Genomic DNA, 20,033 nt, shown 5'->3' with positions numbered 1-20,033 from the left:
TTCAGAGTATTTAAGCCAAACTTTCTTATTAGCCAGTTATCCACCACATGTATGTGCCCTTGTACATTATTTCCATACATTTTTTTGCTTGGAACATTTGTTTTTTGTGGTTATTCTCTCACACCCAAAATCTATCATCAAAGTGTTTGTGAAAAAAGTGGAAACTGTAGCAACCATTTTTGATTCTCTCTACTGTTAATTTTAACTAAAATTTTGTGACTTCACTGTTAATCCTCAACTACGGCAAAGGAGCGTAAAAATATTCCACACGAGTGAGATCCCAGCGTGACACTTCATGAAGTTTTTTAATGAATTAATGACAATTTATAAACAACCCCTAAGAGAGGGGCCACTGGGTTGGAGCAGCGAGCTTTGAACCACCAGTCATTTTGATGGCTTGGGTTCGAATCCCACCGCTGCCAAGTATTTTGTCCGGCGCCGTGGTATAGTGGTTAGCGCGTCTGCCTGTAACCCAGATGTAATGGGTTCGAGGCTCGACTCTGTTACCATTGAGGGCGTATGTGTCTTTAAGCAAGACACTTAACGGCAATTGCTCCAATCCAGTGGTCACTAATGGATTGTCCAAATTATCAGCCATACATAAAAAAATGAAAAAAATCCCCAAAAAATTATTTCCCACAAAGTAACATACATGGTAACTCGTAAGCTGACATGAGGTGTTAAAACCCGTGTGACAACGACTGTTGTTTTCCAGCCACGCGAGGATAAAGTAAGTTATATTTATTCATTCATTTAACCTGTCACTTATATACGATATAGGCGGGAAAACCACGGCGCCAGTGTCGTGATATATTCGTTCCGATTGTACAGGGCGCTATTGCACATGCGTAGTCGATCGGAACAAATAAAATACCAGTTCTAATAAATACGTACCGACTAAAAAAGTTTCGGTGTCGCGGAAATCTGGTTTTCATCGGTTAAAAAATATCTGTTTTATGAGGAATCCAAAACTATGGCTGCGACTAAAAATACCAGTCGTCGGAAGCAAAAAGTATTATAGTAGGGTGGGGGAAGATGGGACACTTTGTCAGACGAGACTGGTTTTTAATTTTCTTTTTACGGACTCCCATTTAATGATAATCAGGAAAATAAGGTTAAAGAATTGTTCGACAGTATTATCACGACTTTATAAAACGCCCGTCAAAGCTGATTACTGTTTTTAAATATTAAATAAAATAGAAACAGCATAATTTGAACAGGTAAAAAAATGCAAAATAGTAAGGTGCTTTTTTTTAATGCTTGCTAAATCATAGTAAAGCCAATGAATTTTTTTGTTTGCGTGTGCGAACGATTAAACTAGTTTCGTAGCTTCATAAAACAACCTTGAATATTTCGTACAGTTTGATTTTGTCTCATAAAACTACTTTCAGTTTTGTAAAAAAACACTGAGATATAAGCATGAAGAAAATAGGCAGGGGTCAATATGACTTTAATTTGAGACAAAAACAACAACAAAAAAACATCGGTTTAACGTTATATATATGAAGTTTACATGGCAAAGAAACTAGCACACCCTGTTAAACTCGGTAGGTTAACTACAAGTTGCAGAATACTGCTAATGTAAATATATTTCAATTTAGAGTCCCATCTTCCACCACATTGTATTTTTGTATGTTTTCATTGCCAAACTTTTAAAGATTTGCTTTTAGTTTAGTAATTTATACCTCAGGGGATATTCAACTATAAGATACTGACATAATAAAAAGACAATATTTTAAAAATATATTCGAAGTTTGGTCATTTGCACTTAGTGATAATTTATAAGAAGTGGCTTGTGCCAAAAACAGAGTAGTAATACCCAATTTGTAGCAAAAATAAAACTTTATCAATAGCTATAGTCAATTTACTGTTATATACTTGTTGGATACAATATTTATTCATTGATGTTCGAACATTACTAATTGTCTTTCAAACAATACCAATTGTTATGCAATAATATAATGTATAGGTAACATGTTAAAAACTATAGCAGTAAGCCGGAGTAGGGCAAGAAAAAAATGTTTAGACTTAATTTTCAAAGCGTACAGTATTATTTCGTGTTATTTACGTATATTCCTATTTATAAATACACTTAATAATCAAAATTAACAATGATTTTAAACTGTCCCATCTTTCCTGTGTGTTTTCGAATTTTTAAAATTTACCCTTTGTGCGGATATTTAAATAACTCCTCGTGTGTTTTATTATATTTTATTACATTGGTGTCAATTAATAAAGGAATGATAGTACTAATTCGTGGTATTACTCGAAAACCGTCTCTATTTTGATTTTGGAAATATTTGGCAATATGTGCTTAAGTGTCCTATCTTCCCCCATTGTAGTATATACTTTAATTTTTTTAGAGATGTATCTTCTTAACAGTATTACGTACGGTAAAAACATTTTCAAAGCTGAATCGGGAGAAAATACTATTAATATATATGTTTTTATGACAAATATTAATATTTATAGTTAATATTTTTTTTTTTTTTTTTTTATAATTGGTACCGCCTGGGGTGTAGTAAGTACAGTGCCCAATTTTTATATTAGTAGCACGTGTAGAAGGTATTAAAAGTGGCCGCTATGATCTTTGTATTCCAGGATCACCTTGGTCCACCAGCACCCGTAAATTATAAGTAAAATGTGCTTATTAAAAGAGGATAAAATTAGATGTTAGTGGTACTTTCTACCGGCAGCCATTGCGTTGCGCATGCCCAGTAGCGTGTCGGCGCATGCGCAATGGCTCCAGGTAGAAATATATCAATCAGAACGAATGTATAACGACATTACTGACTGGCAGATATGCCATGTTTTGTATGTGATGACCTGAATATTAAAACATAATGTTTGTCTTGTAAGATCTTAGGAGTTGCTGCAGAAAGTTTAGAATACTTGTTTACTTTTTCGTATTAATTCTTATATTTAATTTCTTGTGTATATTACATTGATGAACTATTGGTGGAGTTTCTTCTTGGGGGTTTTGTTTTTCCATCAGGGCCCAATCTAAGGGTTAATCCTCTGTAAAGCCGACTTCCCCCATGTAACCTTTATATGGGTTGTATATAACGTAAGTTATATATAACTTTAGTTTATATACAGTAGGGTAGGGGAAAATGGAACACCTTTTAATTAACTCTATTTTCTTATCCAATTTTAAGAATTATAAAACCGTATCCAGCACACGACTCTCATAGACCGTTGTTGTTTGTTTAAAATACGATGAGAAACGGTGTCCCATCTTCCCCCACCCTGCCATATAACTTATGTAGTTTATATATAATTTAAAACGACATTTTTTGTTGTTTTTATTCCAAAACTAAAACTAGTTTTATGAGACTTCATCAAACTGTACGAAATATTTAAGTTTTTTTCATGAATATCTGTGAAACTATAGTTCAATCGTTCACACTTGCAAACTGCAAAGTTTCATCGGCTTTACCATAATTAGGCAAGCATTTAAAATTAGCACCTTACTTTTTTTATCTGTTAAAAAACTGTTTCTACTTAACATATTTTTTCAAATATTTAACAAGAGAAATCAGGGCGCGCGTTTTCTAAATCGTAATCATACTGTTGAAGAGTTCTATAACATAACAATTCAAGTGAGTTCAAGTAAAATAACTTTAAAATACGCAAAACCTTGTTTAGTTCCAATATCCTACTTCGTATGTATTCTGGTGGCTTATGACATGTAATGTAACTTTTTACTTTATTCTCGCGTAGTTAGAAAACGACGCGGTCGTTATAACACGGATGTTGTAGATGTCGTAGTTTTTTAAGTGTGGCTAATGATAATTTGGACAACCCATCAGTGACCACTGGGTTGGAGCAATTGACGTTAAGTGTCTTGCCCAAGGACACATATGCCACGTTAAGACAACAGTTGTTAAAACACTTTTATTATAAAAAAGAAAGAAAGTTTGGGATAAAAGGCGTGATCGTTACACCCTACAGACGATACAATGTCAAAATTAAGTAAATAACTTTCAATTAAACATATATATTTAAGTTCTAATTGAAAGAAAAGTGTCTTGCCCAATGACACATGCGCCCACAATGGTAGCAGCGAGGGGTCTTGAATCCATCACTTAGCTGTCGGTTAGAGGCAGCCGCGCTAAACAACTTTGCTATGGCGACGGACATGTAATGAACGTGACTTACTTTATCCTCGCGTGGCCGGAAAAACAACAGTCGTTATTACACGGGTTTAACACCTCATTCCAGCTTACGAGTTATCTATGTTACTTTGTGGGTGATTATTTTTTTTGGGATTTTTTATGTATGGCTGATAATTTAGACAACCCATTAGTGACCAAACTGTGTTGGAGCAATTGCCGCTAAGTGTCTTGCCCAAGGACACATACGCCCACAATGGTAGCAGCGTCGAGCCTTGAACCCATTACCTCTTGGTTTCAGGGAAGCGCGCTAACCACTATACCACGGCCCCATCATACTTGACAATCTGGACTCAGCATTTACAGATTTTATCAAGTGGCCTATTATCGTTAACGTGCCATGCAAGAATAAATAGTTTCAAACCTGGGTACCGGAGAAAAACTCCATTTTTCAAAATAAACTGGCTCGCATTGAATAATATTTATTTATAAATAAGCTTACACCAGTTGAAAGCAAAATAGCGATCTTATGATATAAATCTAAGCAGTTGGCAGAGTCATATACACCGTAGTTAGTGATCTTGTCACTTTAATGAAATATTTGACCTTACATGGTCCTAAGTAATTACAGGTCAGTAAATAAAATAAACATTGATTGCACACACACTTTGTGGTCAACTTAATGACCACTGACTGTATACATTCAACATGATTTGCGATAAAATTGTTCATTTGGCGCCGTGACAATTGCAATTAAGCATAGAATGCTTATATTACATAACCAGGACGTCCCAGTGAGAACACTCCAGTGAAACCAGACCACTTAAATTGAGTCAACAAGAAAACATAAAACTTTAAAATCTGATAAATATACAGAATGTAAAACCATCATAAGCCTTGCACTGCTACAGCATGATGCTTTACAAAAGCAATGGCAGCCAATTCTTTACAAAACTCTTCTAGTACAATTGTTCCTTCAAGGAAAGTTTTATGAGTGTCAATGTCATTGTTGGTGACGACACCTTGTACCACACCAATGTGAGGTGCCATGTGCGAACCTGGTCATGTCAAATTACAACTTGTTAAATGAATGAATTTAGTAAGAAATAATCCACTGATTGCTAGAGAGAACTTAAGCTAACATTTTCATTTTTTTTCTTTTCGTAGAAAAATACATATACAGTTTTTATATTTGTGAACTTACTGTCTGCCATAAAACATATTTTTTTTAAAGAAAAATTAAAATTGATTTTATTTCTGGCAACCGCATCAAACATTAAATTTAGTTCCCGTAAACCACCAGAAATATATTTATTATTTACCACATTGGTCCACATATATGTATATATAATATATTATACATGATTGGGTTTTAAAGCCACAAATTTTAATCAATCAGTCACATACAGTTTTTTACATGGCCTGATTTTCAACTAGTATGTACCACATTTCAGTTGTGGCACAATTTCACCTGAAATAAAACTGCTTTGGTATTTAAACCAACTTGCAGTCTTATAATTCCCCCCTCCATCCTGATGTTTTATTTAAGGAGAATCAGCAATTACACTTCGCGTCTATCTGAACCAAGGTTAAGTTTATAAAATAATGAAGATACCTTTCTGATGATGAGGAGCAGCATGATCTTCATCATTATATCCTCCTGCTGCCAACTTCCTCCTCGCGACGATCAATCGATTCTTAAAGTTTGGAATATGGTTCATCCGATGCAGGATTTGTTCGACCACCATCTGCATCATATACTTGTATTAAAACTTGTAATGTTTACTTTGGACAGTGATGTATCATTACTGTTATTCGTTTGTATATATACATAGTTTTAATTTGTTAAATCTAAAAAATAAGTAAAACTATCAAGCGTATATTATTTTTTTGTCAGAATTATTATAAGTTTAATAAAGTCAATTTGAAAGATAAATTTTCATACAGGATTTTATAATCTTTAATTTAGGTCGCCTTTATCAGGGTAAAAAGACAGTAGAGGAATATAATGATTCGTTTTTTTTATGTTGCTGCAGCCATACCTTCACAGCAAGTTAAAGGTTAATATATGATCTGGGTGAGAGGTTAAACACATGTGCACAAAATAAATTTGTTGGTAAGTCACACATTTTTTTAACATATGGTGCTAACCGTGATATACTAAATTAGGGGTGATAGACACCCGTGTTGTCAGGGGAACAGTCTAATTGGTATAGAACATTTCCTTTTAAAATCAAGCGTAACATTTTATAAGTCTTGAAATCAATAGTCACCAACTCGTTCATTATAAGACAGTGATGGAAAAAGATTTTGTGTAAATATATCAAAAAACATTTGGTAAGCACTTAAGCAGAATTTAAGGTTATATAAGATTTGTACAAACAGTAAAAAAGAGAAAAATAATACACATGTTTAAAAACCACTAAATTTTATGTATACTGTAGTTTTAATGCAAAAATATTACAAGATAAATCACCTGAACAACGGTGTACATCGACCTCGCTTGAGGGCGTAGTTGTGTGAGTGGGTTGATGAATAGTTCATGCATGAGCGGGTGTGGCATCAAACATAATCGAGATGCAATTGAAGTAACAACTAAATTCACTGAATATTGTTGAGATAAAACCTTGGACAATTTGTTCAGAAGCATTCGAAGAAAGGGACCTAAACACAAATGTAAAAGGTTAAAAAATTATATAGTAGGTGGGGGGAGATGGGACAACTATTAAAAATATTTTCTCGTCTCATTTTGTAGTAAACAAAGAACATTTAAGGAAATCTAAAACTGTTTCCTCATGACTGCCATAAGCCATTGTTAATTGTTTAAAACACGATAAGGATATTTAGATATTATATGTTCAAGGTGTCCCATCTTTCCCTACTCTACTATATTGTGTTACAGTTTTAACAAAAGTTTTTAACATTTAAGGTCAATTTAGTTAAGGCAATCCGATTGATCAGTTTGCCATTTATTGAACCCTTAGTAGGTGAGGCACCTGCAGTGTAAAAGTTGTAAAACCACCCTGTTATAAATCCAAATGTTTCCATCAGCATTGATTTTAAGTAGAAAACAATTGACCAAACATATCAGTTATAATATATCTGATTGACATGATCACCTTCATCATAATTAGTAACAGCTTCACAACGTTCGGCTGGTTCAAGTTTATTGTCACTTAATTTTGGCCAATTAAAACCACGGCAGTTCAAACAAACGTCTTTATACATCCGATGAGCTTCACGCAAGTAACCATCATATCTGAGGTAAATAAGATTTTTCAAATAAAAACTGACAAAAACAGTTGTACATGTTAATATTATGTAATGCAACTTTTGTGTAACAATGATTTGTTTTTGTTAATAACCATTTTAGTAATGTAATGATATATATACTACGTATGCTACTTAGCTAAAACAATGTTTCACTAAGTGATGCTGAAACATCTACTTATAGATGGTTTATATACAAAGTTTACAAGCTAAACTAGAATGTGCTCCCTCTCAGTGCTTTCTCTTTTATTCTGTCAAACTCTTGTGTACTTTTTCTCACTCGTACTGGTTTGATTTTACTTTCTTGCTCAACCCTGTCCCATCGTTCATGCTTATCACTTTGCATATTCTTTTTTACAAATAATCTTTCTTATTTATTACTTTCCTTTAAAACAGAGGCGCGAAAACTTTTGGCCCAACCATGATCATAGAAATCTTAATATATTAATCGTGTAAAAAATAATTTTTTTAACCATCATTATGCAGCAATTTATAAGGTAGAGTAGATACTCCAACCCCAACCCGCGATGAAACGTAATTCACTAATTTTAGCTTTTTTTTAAATCAACACGATTAACAAATAGTTAAGTCACAAACCCTGAGTCATCATCGTTAACTTGCGTTGATTTTGCTGAGTCAGGTATAGAAGCGAGGAAACAATTAACTGCACGTTGAACTTGTGTTTTGGGATTGTTCGCTTCAACTCCATTATCTAATGTTAAAATTAAATAAGTAACATGTTTGTTTAAAACAATTTTATTTGACATTCAATAATAAGTACAATAATTGCATATATACTTATTTATAGCAATTTGACATGATGGTGTAAAAACATTAAAAACTTCTTCCTGTTGCATCTATGAGCGAAACAATTAACCTAAACATAAAATTTATTCTCAAAACAAGTAATTTAACAACACAATGATTTGATCTCTTCCATTAAAAACCATTGATGTCGGTCTTATTCGTGGCAAGGTTATCAAACTAGTATTTAACGATCTGCATTTCTAAAGCAAAAATATGCATCAAATAAATTGCTTTATATTCATTCGAACAAAGTTTGAAAAAGTGTTTTAGAATCAATTTATTTAATACAATTATAAAGTTTATTAATAAAATAGAAATGTTTTGGTAACACAACAATGTAATCACCTGCCACAATATCACTGTTAGAACGATGTTGTCTTGACTTTGTAGTTGGTGTTCCTTCATCTAAACCTGGCTCTAAATCCCATTCTAAATCGTCGGAATCAGTTTGTACAACAATATTTCCTGTGTAGAAAGATGTTGTGTTTATAAAACGCAATACAATGTTAGCAGCCGAAGGTGATTGCATAAATTAAACAATATGCATTTAATTTCTATTTTTCTTATACCAAACCATACTCATTTTTAGCAACATAATTTATATTTGTAGCAATTAACTTGAGGTTGAAGTTGATTTTATATTTTCATAAAAGTCAATTTCAATTCATATATAAATGTGATAAATTATGAAAGCTAATGGCACAAGGGTGAAATCAAATTTTACTAGAACACTTTATTAGTTTATTTACCTGGATTGTTGGCATGGTAACTCTTGTCTTTTAAAAATCTCAAAACCAACCAATCAAGTGCTTCAGGTGCTCGCTTCCCAATAATAGCCTCAAACAGCCTTAAAGTAACCACTGATATTTCATCAGAGAAATGATCGCATCGTTCCAATAATCGGGGTAATAAGTGCTTGCTACCGTCCTGTTTATATTGTTCAATATATTAATACTACATTATACAATTGATAGTGTGATAGATAAGAAAAGAATTAAAAAGATTTTCTTGATTAAATTTCTTTTTTTTCTGTTGGAAAAACTATTCAATTTTCTTTTTTTGTAAAGGTGAAACACTGTTAACATTATTCACACAATGTTGAATCAACCTGTCCAATTGTCCATGTTCTGTTACTTTTGCTACCAGCCTACCGGGCATAACGAAAATTATTATAGATTATTTATTCACCTGTTCATCGTTAAAAACAACAAATTTGATCATTTCCCGCATAAGTGGCCGGGATCGAACCATCGTGAACAACTTAGTGAGGACAGATGAAGTTGTGAGAGCAGCTCGTTCATCCGCCTGCAGGAGAGGACCAAGGAGTGTCTTTTGAAAGAAATTTTCTACGATTGACTGGGCAATGTAATCACTGCATCCCTGCATTGAATAAATAAATCGAACTTAATGATTACAAAGAATGTTTACAAATTTTAAACTAAAATGGTTTGATATTTGAATTAGGAATTATTTAACACTACAGGTTAGAATAACACAATGGATAAAACAGTGTAATATCAATTATCAATTACTGAAAATACAATGTTTTAGATAAACTGTCAAACAATTGCAGACTAAACTACTTTACCTAATAATGAAAATGTCTGCTGTAAATGCAAGTTAATTATTTTTTTCTTATGATTACCTGATATGCTTCAATAATCAACTGGTCACAATAATCAAACCATGATAAAAATGAGACAAGAGCCCTCTTTCCATTAAAATTCCTTATATCACCGTATGTATAGTTGTGTGTGTCAAGTCCCCACTTTGCATTCACACAATCTATGTCAGATGGATCAAGTGATGTTGGAAGTGAAGTAAATAATCCTGTTAACCTGTGTATTGTTGGAAAGTGTTACATCTTATAAGCATATTGCCAGCTCAAAGAAATCAGTAGGAGGGTGCTGTAGCTGTACTCCTGCAAGTCCATACTATACGCCAGTGTGTTAATTTTGTCAACTATTATGAATGCAATTTGTAACTGTTTAAAGTTTAAATAACATGACTGTGCCTAATCATATAAAATACTGTGTATTAGAATTAAAAGTTTAAAAGACTGACAAACATTTAAATTCAGGCACCAAAATATAATTTAGGAAATAATTTAGTAAACACAAATCATTGCCAGACAAGTTTTAAAATAGTGGTAAAAGTACCTTGCTGTAAGTAAATTAAACTACCTTGAATTAAGCAACGGACACAATGCTGTGTCTTTCACTGTAGCACTCACTGCTGCCTCGTGTGGCATAGAAACCAGAAGTAAAAGACCTTCACAAGCTTTCACAGCTACCCTGCTATCTTCCGATCTTGACAAATTTAACAAAGAATCAACCAGATCATAACTTTCTCTTTTCAACTGTTGACTGTGAGCAGGTTCCGCGTTTTGTTTTTGTTCATTAGATGCTGGATTTGTTTTCTGAAATTAACTTTTTGTTTAGGAATAATGACAATAAATGCACAAAACAAGCAACAATTACAATAAACATACACTGTAGCAAAGTTAACAATGTAAAAACAATGAAGGTGACAAGCTGATAAACATAAAAACAACACAAGAACTTATTAGGCAAAATGGAAACAATATGTTTTCTGCAGTTTCAAATAATCAGAACTTCTTACATTTTTTCCAACAGCATTTTGTGATGTAAGAAATTAAGAATTCTTATTATTGGACCAACTGGGAGTTCATAAAAGCTGTTAAATAAGCAAACCTGAACATAACTATCAGAATATTACAATAGAGTCTCATGGGAATACAACAAAAAGTTGTTAATAAGTTGATATAAAGTATCTTAGTTTAACATACAGGTAATATAAAATTTTCTATAAACAACATACCATGTGTTGAGTGTTGTTCGATGAATCATTGGCATTGTTTCTAAGAAAGAAATGCAGTAGATGCGGTTCATGTTTAAGTCTCGCACAAACTGTACATAGAAACGATATTTCCTCAGTTTCAGTTGGAGCAGCCTGTACTTCACCGCACACTCGAACTAAATGAGATACTGGCCTGTTTGATGAAGGAATGGTTAGTGTCGCAACACAACTTCTATCATACCCAATGTTAAACTTATACTGTACAGAAATGTGAGGCAGAAACAATCTGGCTTAAACTTTGTATGCTCCCCTGGAGACTAATGAAGGCAATTTGCTGTCAAATATCAGCATGTGTATCTTAGTTTATTGTCCATGTGCGTCGTAGTTTAGCCTTCACATGCGTCCGAGTTTGACCTTTCCTTGCGGTTTAGTTTAAGGTTCCTGTGTGTCCTAGTTTCGTTTAAACACAACACCTTTCTAAGAACATTTATGTTTCCTAAGAACATGCAGACCAACAAATTATTCTCTATTATACCTTGCAATATCTTGAATACAGGTATTTATGTAGCATTCTCCTACCACCTACATTACTAAAGGCTCCAGGCGAAAAAGTTGGATGGCCTGATAATTTAGGCAACACAAACTTGGCATTGCCTTTCTCATAGTTACGTGTGAAATAAATGCAATTTGCCTATTAAACAGGGCAAAAGGCGGTAATGAACAACCTGAATATGTTCCAGAAGTAGCACTGCTGCATATTTTTGATGTTTTGCCAAGCAGCATGTTTTTTACATAATAGTAGGGATTTACCCCTGGATTCATTGCATCATAATAGCTATTGTTTGAACCTGGCAATTGATTACGACATAATGCAATTCACACGGCGATTATTTGCGTCATAATATCGATTGTTCCCTTGATTACTTAGCCTGCAGGTGCTTAATATACATTTTCACAGATGCGCAGAATTAAAGTATAGATATGTTTGCTAAAAATAATTTGTACGGGCGTAAAGCAATGCCTTGCGATTGTTTGGTGTAAACCTAATAAGTTGCTCGCATACCACCTGGGAGACCTACGCGTACCACAGTTTGGGAACCTCTGCGCTATAGTGACAAATACCGGTATGGGTATCGGTAAAAGCTTAAACTAATAGTATCAAAAAAATTTATATCGGTCGGTCTATAAAATTTTTGCTAAGTTGATGTTCGTGTTACTAAAAACGCTACGAAACAAGTTATTTATCACTTTTTAAATACTTGCCAATATAACCGTTACTTCAAAAGTTATATTTTGATATGTGATCTATATGCCATCTATAATACATTGTAAGATTCATCATTGAAATACTGAACTTACGTTGACACGTGCAACAAGTGGAACTATTATGCCACTTATTTAAACAACTTATGATATTACATAAACTCAAGTTAAGAATCCCAACTGATGTTGTTGCATTACTCCACAACATCACAGCCTGTTACACGTCTTATTTAGGTTTGTAGCGTTTGTGTTTAAATTCTAGGAATTTTGCACCCAATTTTACTACTTCTATGTTTGTAAACTATTATAGAGTCAGCAACTGCTGATACAGTTAAAAACCATTTCTCAGCAAGTCTTCAGTGTTATAAATGGACACAATGTTGCACTTTAGGAGCCATTTTATAGAACCTATTGAAATAGGCTTTGCTATTTGAACTAGTTACACATAATGATACAGTTGAAGCCATTACAGTACACGTATTAAAATCACACCAACTATATTCCATTTCTTGTGAAATTATAATTATCCTTGATAGATAATATTCAAATATGAAGAAACAAGACTCACCTGTGCACGTTTATGTGGGGTAATAATGGTTGACGGATTTTACCAAGCAGGTGTTTGAAAAATATTAAAACTTGTTGTTTCATTCCTGGGGGACAGTCAGCTTTACCAAGTGTGTAAAGTGTCTCTAATATCTTGTGCTATGTAGAAAAGAAATACAATTATTAAAACAATTCTTAATTTGATAAATGAGCACTGAAAACGAGTAAAAAATTAATACGCCTACTACAATAAATAAATTTACAATTTGGCTGTAAAATCCGGATTTAATAATTTGTAAGCACATCACATATGATTGGATCATATTGGATGAAGTGTTGATGGTGTAACAATCAAATAGGAACAAATAAAATGCCTCGATGTTTGATCCAATCAACAACAATTGATAGTACAGTGCATTGAGTCGACTGATCATGTTTATGTAAGCAGGGAGAATGGTTTAATCATCTCTATCTCTTTGCACTACATACAGACTCACATAATATCTTCCAAGAAGTACAAAAAGCTTAAGCACCAATACTAGTGGTTCAGTAAAAGATTTTCACTTTAGATGTAAATTTCTTTTGGCATATTCCTAATATGTATATTACAATTTTCACCGACGCAACCAGTGCGTTTAAAAGGTGACTGTCATACTTGCGTCAAGTCAAGGCTAAACTCCTAAGTGTTAAAAATGACCATTTTATTGGTTGCACACAAAAATACTTGTTCTAATTGATGAGATGAATTAAAACTAATATTAATAATAGTAACACGCACCTAAAAGTAAACAGATAAAATATTGGTGAAAGTTATATATTATATTTATCGTGGATAATCTAATGGTTATTTATGTTATAATACCATTGATAACCTACTCGATTGTTAAATTGTTCATAACAACTATGTTTTAATTGCTTCCAATTGACATTTTGCTGCCAACTTACTGATAGCGTCGCTAATTAAAATTCAGATACCAAAATTAATTCACAACAAAAATTTTACAAAAACTTTACATATTGGGTGGAAGCTAATAAAACACGATGGTAGAGAACAATCTCGTTTTTGATGTAACAATAATAGTTTATTAAAGTCATTATTACCAATTTACCGTCTCAATATAATTCTATAAATTTAATTGCTTTCACAAATATATCATCCAAGCATACCTGCAATAAATACTCCATGCACGGCCCAGTGTCTCCCGCCTCACGCTCATTTTCCTCTTGAACTAAAATCTGCAACATTTGCTTGAGATGCGAAGGTATGTTGCTGTCAGTTACCTAGTTTTAAAAGCGGGACGGTAATTCATGTTAAACAAACTTTGTGGAAACAATGCCAATGACTTATCTTTATAACACGGGTGTTCCATTTCATACACCTTGTGCCAGCTTTTAAGTTACCAAGTATGCTACTTGGTAAATAATGATTTTTAATTTTTTTTTCTGTTTTAGGTATAGCGCCATAAAAGAACATATTTTGTTTTTTCATAAATGCAAACATTATCCATATTTCTTTGACTGCAAAGTAATGTCGTCATCAATTTAAATTTGTTAGCCATGCACTTTTTTTAGGAGCATATTAGCTCAGCATATGCTTCCATACAGTGGCGCAACCAGCGTGTTCAAAAGGGGACTGTCATATTTACGTCCAGTCAACGTTTATCTCTGACGCGATAAAGTACCCCCCTTATTGGTTGTGCAGACGAATGTACATTCTACTTTACGCGGTAAATTAATGGTAAAAAGACGTATCTAAATTAGTAAAAACAAATGAAACATTGGTGACAGTTTACGCATGTCCATCGTAGATAATTTAACGAATATTTTCGTCAGAATACCTTTGATAATCCATTACGATTGTTACATCATAAACGAGATTGTTGATAAACAATCGTGTTTTATTCTCTCCCATACGATCAGTAGTTCTGTGGTTTTATCAAGTTTACACCAAACGATCGCAAATGATCTTTTAGTGATTGTTATAATTATAAGCATTAGTTTATTTCACATACATTACGTTGAGCGTGACATTTCATGCTATTTATATTCCCCATTATAGTGGTTTCCAACTTTCTTAAACCTGGGCGTTGCTTCATGCGCGTACAAAGTATTTTTCCAAGCCTATCTTTACTTCTTGGCATACGTAAAAAGGGCTAAAATCCAACCTGTTTTCAAGCACTTGCAGGCTAAATAATCTAGGGGGACAATCGCTATTATGACGCCAATAATCAACGTGTGAATTGCTATTATGTCGTATTCAGTTGCCAGGTTCAAACAATCGCTTTTATGATGCAATGAATCCACGTGTAAATCCCTACTATTTCGTAATAATTATGCTGCTTGACTGAGGAAAACATCGTAAATATACAGCATTGCTACTTCTGGAACATGTTTAGGTTGTTTATTCCACCGTGTTACCTTGTTTAATAGGCAAATTACATATATTTTACACGCAACTTTGAAAAAGCTGTGTCAAGTTTGTGTTGCGAATTCTCGCTGAAAAAAATACTTATATACTTATGCGTGCGGTTTCTAATTTCACTATTTAAGATCAGTTGTTCACGAGCCTTCAGTAGTTTAGTATGTAGGTGGTACGAGAAGTTGAGAACGTTGCATGAACCTAAAAGTGTAAAGCGAGTAAATAAAGTTTGGGAACCACTGCTTTATATGCAGATAAACCGCGATTATGTGATTTTTTTAGGTGAAGTGCTAATATAAGAGGGAGGAGCAACGCCACTGGCGTAAAGTTACGGGGTTGCAGGGTTGCCTGGCAACCCTTTGATTTTCTCCATACTAATAATGCGTAAGGAATTACGTTCGACCAAACGAAGACGCCATTATTACTGCGAACAAACTTCGTTTACGTTCGTTAAAATATGCCAATACCGATGCGTCATTCACGACACAAATGCATTCAACTGGTATTTAAACTCCTGTTTGCTAAATAATTCACGTGTGAATCGCTATTGTGACGTCAGTAATCAACGTGTGAATCGCTATTATGTCGTAATCAATTGCCAGGTTCAAACAACCGCTATTATGATGCAATGAATCCACGTGTGAATCCCTACTATTTCGTAATAAATATGCTGCTTGCCTGAGGAAAACATTGCATATAAATATAAAGCAGTGTTGGAAACGTTTTAGGCAGTTTATTTCCGCGATATTTCGTTCTGGAAACCTACTATTTCCAACGGACGGGTCTTCGTTTGTAAGATAACCACACACTCGTGCGGGCTTGACGAAAGGCGCATGCGACATAGCTACTGTGACGTCACTCGCCAGGCAATCGGATTCGACCGTTTCTCATTACACGGACTCGCCGAACGCGCGTAATTTTAATTTGTCTCATCCCTACGTAATTCTGAATACGTTTACGTTTGTATGAGCTTTTACAAAGCACATATTTAAAGGGTTGTAAACCGAAAACAAAGGGTTGCAAACCGTTTTTTTTTTCGCGCCTACCGGCGCGAAGACTTCCTTTTTTCTGGTTTTTGCAACCCTAACGTTTAGTAAAACTTTACGCCTATGAGCAACGCTATTAGTAAATTGGAACCAGCAGAGATTGTAATATAATATTTCAAAGTACTGCCCGGTCGAGATTGGATGAAAGCCAAAAAATATCGTTTGTTGGCACCGCACGAGAACCAGAGTTTCATTACGTCACTTTTCACGAGAATAAATTCACATCGATTGCTTCGCTTGTTAGGTGTGGAATGTATGCTACCGCATGCGTCTTCCTTTATTTCCTACGCCGGCGCAGAGCGTAAAAATGTGACGCTCATACACGAAGTTTCGATCTCGTGGTTGGTTGGGCAGTGGGCACATTCCTCCCGATTGTTATATTATGAAACGTCATAATTAATAGTTACGTTGCAATAGGACAAGTGACGTAACAGTTGAACGAAAAATTGTTTCAATTCCAAGCGAATGAATGTAATATTGAATGCAACGCGTGTGTGTGCGTCTTAGCACTTTCTGGCTGCGTGCGTGTCTGCGGAAAAAGGGGGCTGTCATGACAGCAAAACAGCCCCCCTGGTTGCGCCCCTGCTTCCATATAAATTCAGACCAATATTATAATAAAATGAACAATATGATTGTTAGATCCCACAATACGGCAAAAACAATTAGATGGGCCTATGTTATGACTGTGCCCAACAAAATTTTCTTTCAACCTTTTTTTCTAACCAAAATTCACCTGAAAAGCACCCATTTTACCACTTTATTTGTATTTTATACAAAATGTACATAAATATAATATGACATATTATTCATATATAATTAATATATATAAATATATTTACGGGAGTTTTGTCATCTGTGTTTTCTATGTAAAAATTGGTGACAGATTTCCAATGATAAACAAAATCTTCATGAAGAGGAGCATCAGGTGCGAGGGCATCCACAGCTTGTTGTAGGATGGTTGTGAATTTGTTAAACATATTTACTCATACACTCGCTCCAGATTCAAATCGTTTGGATAATACTAATCAACTGCTATTCAAGTTTAATAACTTGAATGTTCGGTTTTAATAGAATCAATCAGTAAAATCACCATAAATACATAAATGCTTCTGTAAAGTACCGTACATTACATACCAGATCATAAAATATATAAAAAAATAATAAAACATTACCGTAGACCCACAAGAGTATAAAACTGAAATTTACTTAAACCTGGTCTCTTGCTATTCCAACTAGATTCAAAAGCAAAATGTAGAATGAACAATTCGACAATAACAATAAGGTGCTATCTTTTTCTGCTTATGGTGTTTTCGCACTACTAATCCTTTAGCTGGTGGCCACCTGAAATTTTGGTTTCAAAATGTTGGCCACCAGCTAAAGGATTACCCACTACTACTAGCATGTGTCTAAACAAATGAGAAGCAATATTGGAGCGAATTGTTGTCGTTCTTAGTATTATCTGTGAAACACTGCAGTTTATTATTACGAGCTGCAACCCAGAAATATTACTGTTAGAGCGTTTTATCGACAAAAAAAGTTTAATTTTCGCTCTGCTTCTATAGTCTTAAGTTTACGTATCATGGGCGAAAAAAAATCTGACAGAAACCAAACCAAATAATAGAATCGTCAATCGACCCAACCAACAAAACATTGCTAAGGTTAATGCTTTAACGCTCAGGCTGGAAGCTTTCCGAAAATCCCCTTAGTATGACGTAGTTAGATATTTCTATGAGGTCGTCGAGCGTGTCGATGTTATTGCGCAATTTTATTTAACTGTTTAGTGTTATTTAAAAGTTTGAGGTAGGCCTGGAGCATATTTGTTGTTCAGTGTTATTTTAAAGTTGGAAGTAGGCCTGGAGCATATTTGTTGTTTCGTGTTATTTAAAAGTTTGAGGTAGGCCTGGAGCATATTTGTTGTTTAGTGTTATTTTAAAGTTGGAAGTAGGCCTGGAGCATATTTGTTGTTTCGTGTTATTTAAAAGTTTGAGGTAGGCCTGGAGCATATTTGTTGTTTCGTGTTATTAAATTGTTTAGTGTTATTTTAAAGTTGGAGGTAGGCCTGGAGCATATTTGTTGTTCCGTGTTATTAAATTGTTTAATGTTATTTTAAAGTTGGAGGTAGGCCTGGAGCATATTTGTTGTTTAGTGTTATTTTAAAGTTGGAGGTAGGCCTGGAGCATATTTGTTGTTTAGTGTTATTTTAAAGTTGGAGGTAGGCCTCGAGCATATTTGTTGTTTCGTGTTATTAAATTGTTTAGTGTTATTTTAAAGTTGGAAGTAGGCCTGGAGCATATTTGTTGTTTCGTGTTATTAAATTGTTTAGTGTTATTTTAAAGTTGGAGGTAGGCCTGGAGCATATTTGTTGTTTATGGTTATTTTAAAGTTGGAAGTAGGCCTGGAGCATATTTGTTGTTTCGTGTTATTAAATTGTTTAGTGTTATTTCAAAGTTGGAAGTAGGCCTGGAGCATATTTGTTGTTTCGTGTTATTTTAAAGTTTGAGGTAGGCCTGGAGCATATTTGTTGTTTCGTGTTATTAAATTGTTTAGTGTTATTTAAAAGTTTGAGGTAGGCCTGGAGCATATTTGTTGTTTAGTGTTATTTTAAAGTTGGAGGAAGGCCTGGAGCATATTTGTTGTTTCGTGTTATTAAATTGTTTAGTGTTATTTTAAAGTTGGAGGTAGGCCTGGAGCATATTTGTTGTTTCATGTGATTTTAAAGTTGGAGGTAGGCCTGGAGCATATTTGTTGTTTCGTGTTATTTTAAAGTTGGAGGTAGGCCTGGAGCATATTTGTTGTTTAGTGTTATTTTAAAGTTGGAAGTAGGCCTGGAGCATATTTGTTGTTTCGTGTTATTAAATTGTTTAGTGTTATTTCAAAGTTGGAAGTAGGCCTGGAGCATATTTGTTGTTTCGTGTTATTAAATTGTTTAGTGTTATTCTAAAGTTGGAGGTAGGCCTGGAGCATATTTGTTGTTTAGTGTTATTTTAAAGTTGGAGGTAGGCCTGGAGCATATTTATTTTTTCGTGTTATTTATTTGTTTAGTGTTATTTTAAAGTTTAAGGTAGGCCTTGAGCATATTTGTTGTTTATATAAGAGTTTAATGTTTTGTATGCAATATTTCCAATCTAGAACACAAGTTATGTTTTGAATGCAATATTCTCATCCTAATGGTAGGTAAGTGAACTTGTCCTTGTATTGAGTAAAATCAGATGGTAAATGTAAATGGCAAATGCAATACCACAGCTCGGAAGTGGTTTCATGCAATAGGCACTGGCGTAAAGTTACGGGGTTGCAGGGTTGCCTGGCAACCCTTTGATTTTCTCCATACTAATAATGCGTAAGCAATTACGTTCGACCAAACGGAGACGCTATTATTACTGCGAACAAACTTCGTTTACGTTCGTTAAAATATGTCAATACCGATGCGTCATTCACGACACAAATGCGTTCAACTGGTATTTAAACTCCTGTTTGCTAAATAATTCAGTGTGAATCGCTATAATCAACGTGTGAATTGCTATTATGAAGTCAATAATCAACGTGTGAATTGCTATTATGTCGTAATCAATTGCCAGGTTCAAACAACCGCTATTATGATGCAATGAATCCACATGTAAATCCCTACTAATTCGTAATAAATATGCTGCTTGGCTGAGGAAAACATTGTATATAAATATAAAGCAGTGTTGGAAACGATTTAGGCAGTTTATTTCCGCGATATTTCGTTCTAGAAACCCATTATTTCCG

The 20,033-nt window shown here is 34.1% G+C and overlaps 1 protein-coding gene across 1 annotated transcript; it reads right to left on the bottom strand.

Moving 5' to 3' along the window:
• Nucleotides 1–4,581: 4,581 nt before the first annotated feature.
• LOC149723488 (FHF complex subunit HOOK interacting protein 2A-like) lies at nucleotides 4,582–17,421 on the bottom strand. The gene is made up of 14 exons (XM_089893590.1): nucleotides 17,126–17,421; nucleotides 13,989–14,102; nucleotides 12,844–12,980; nucleotides 11,034–11,205; nucleotides 10,376–10,611; nucleotides 9,838–10,030; nucleotides 9,381–9,572; nucleotides 8,942–9,119; nucleotides 8,538–8,657; nucleotides 7,983–8,097; nucleotides 7,235–7,374; nucleotides 6,592–6,779; nucleotides 5,731–5,863; nucleotides 4,582–5,173 (listed from the first exon to the last, which is right to left on the bottom strand). The coding sequence occupies exons 1-14, from the start codon at nucleotides 17,261–17,263 to the stop codon at nucleotides 5,004–5,006; spliced, it is 2,226 nt and encodes a 741-aa protein (XP_089749716.1). The 5' UTR covers nucleotides 17,264–17,421; the 3' UTR covers nucleotides 4,582–5,003.
• Between the last annotated feature and the right edge of the window lie 2,612 nt (nucleotides 17,422–20,033).

Source organism: Ciona robusta, unplaced genomic scaffold, assembly GCF_009617815.1.
Source record: "Ciona robusta unplaced genomic scaffold, ASM961781v2 AP042749.1".
NCBI lineage: Eukaryota > Metazoa > Chordata > Ascidiacea > Phlebobranchia > Cionidae > Ciona > Ciona robusta.
The sequence above is the reverse complement of the archived record's forward strand: the minus strand, read 5'-3'. Positions and strand labels throughout refer to the sequence as shown.

Excerpts from the sequence above, each read along its gene's own strand:
- LOC149723488 (XM_089893590.1), bottom strand. The coding sequence starts at position 17,263 with ATGTTTAACAAATTCACAACCATCCTACAACAAGCTGTGGATGCCCTC. Across the intron at positions 14,103-17,125 it reads ACACAGATGACAAAACTCCC|GTAACTGACAGCAACATACC; the intron begins GTAAATATATTT and ends TTTTAAAACTAG. Across the intron at positions 9,120-9,380 it reads TTGTTTTTAACGATGAACAG|GACGGTAGCAAGCACTTATT; the intron begins GTGAATAAATAA and ends CAATATAAACAG.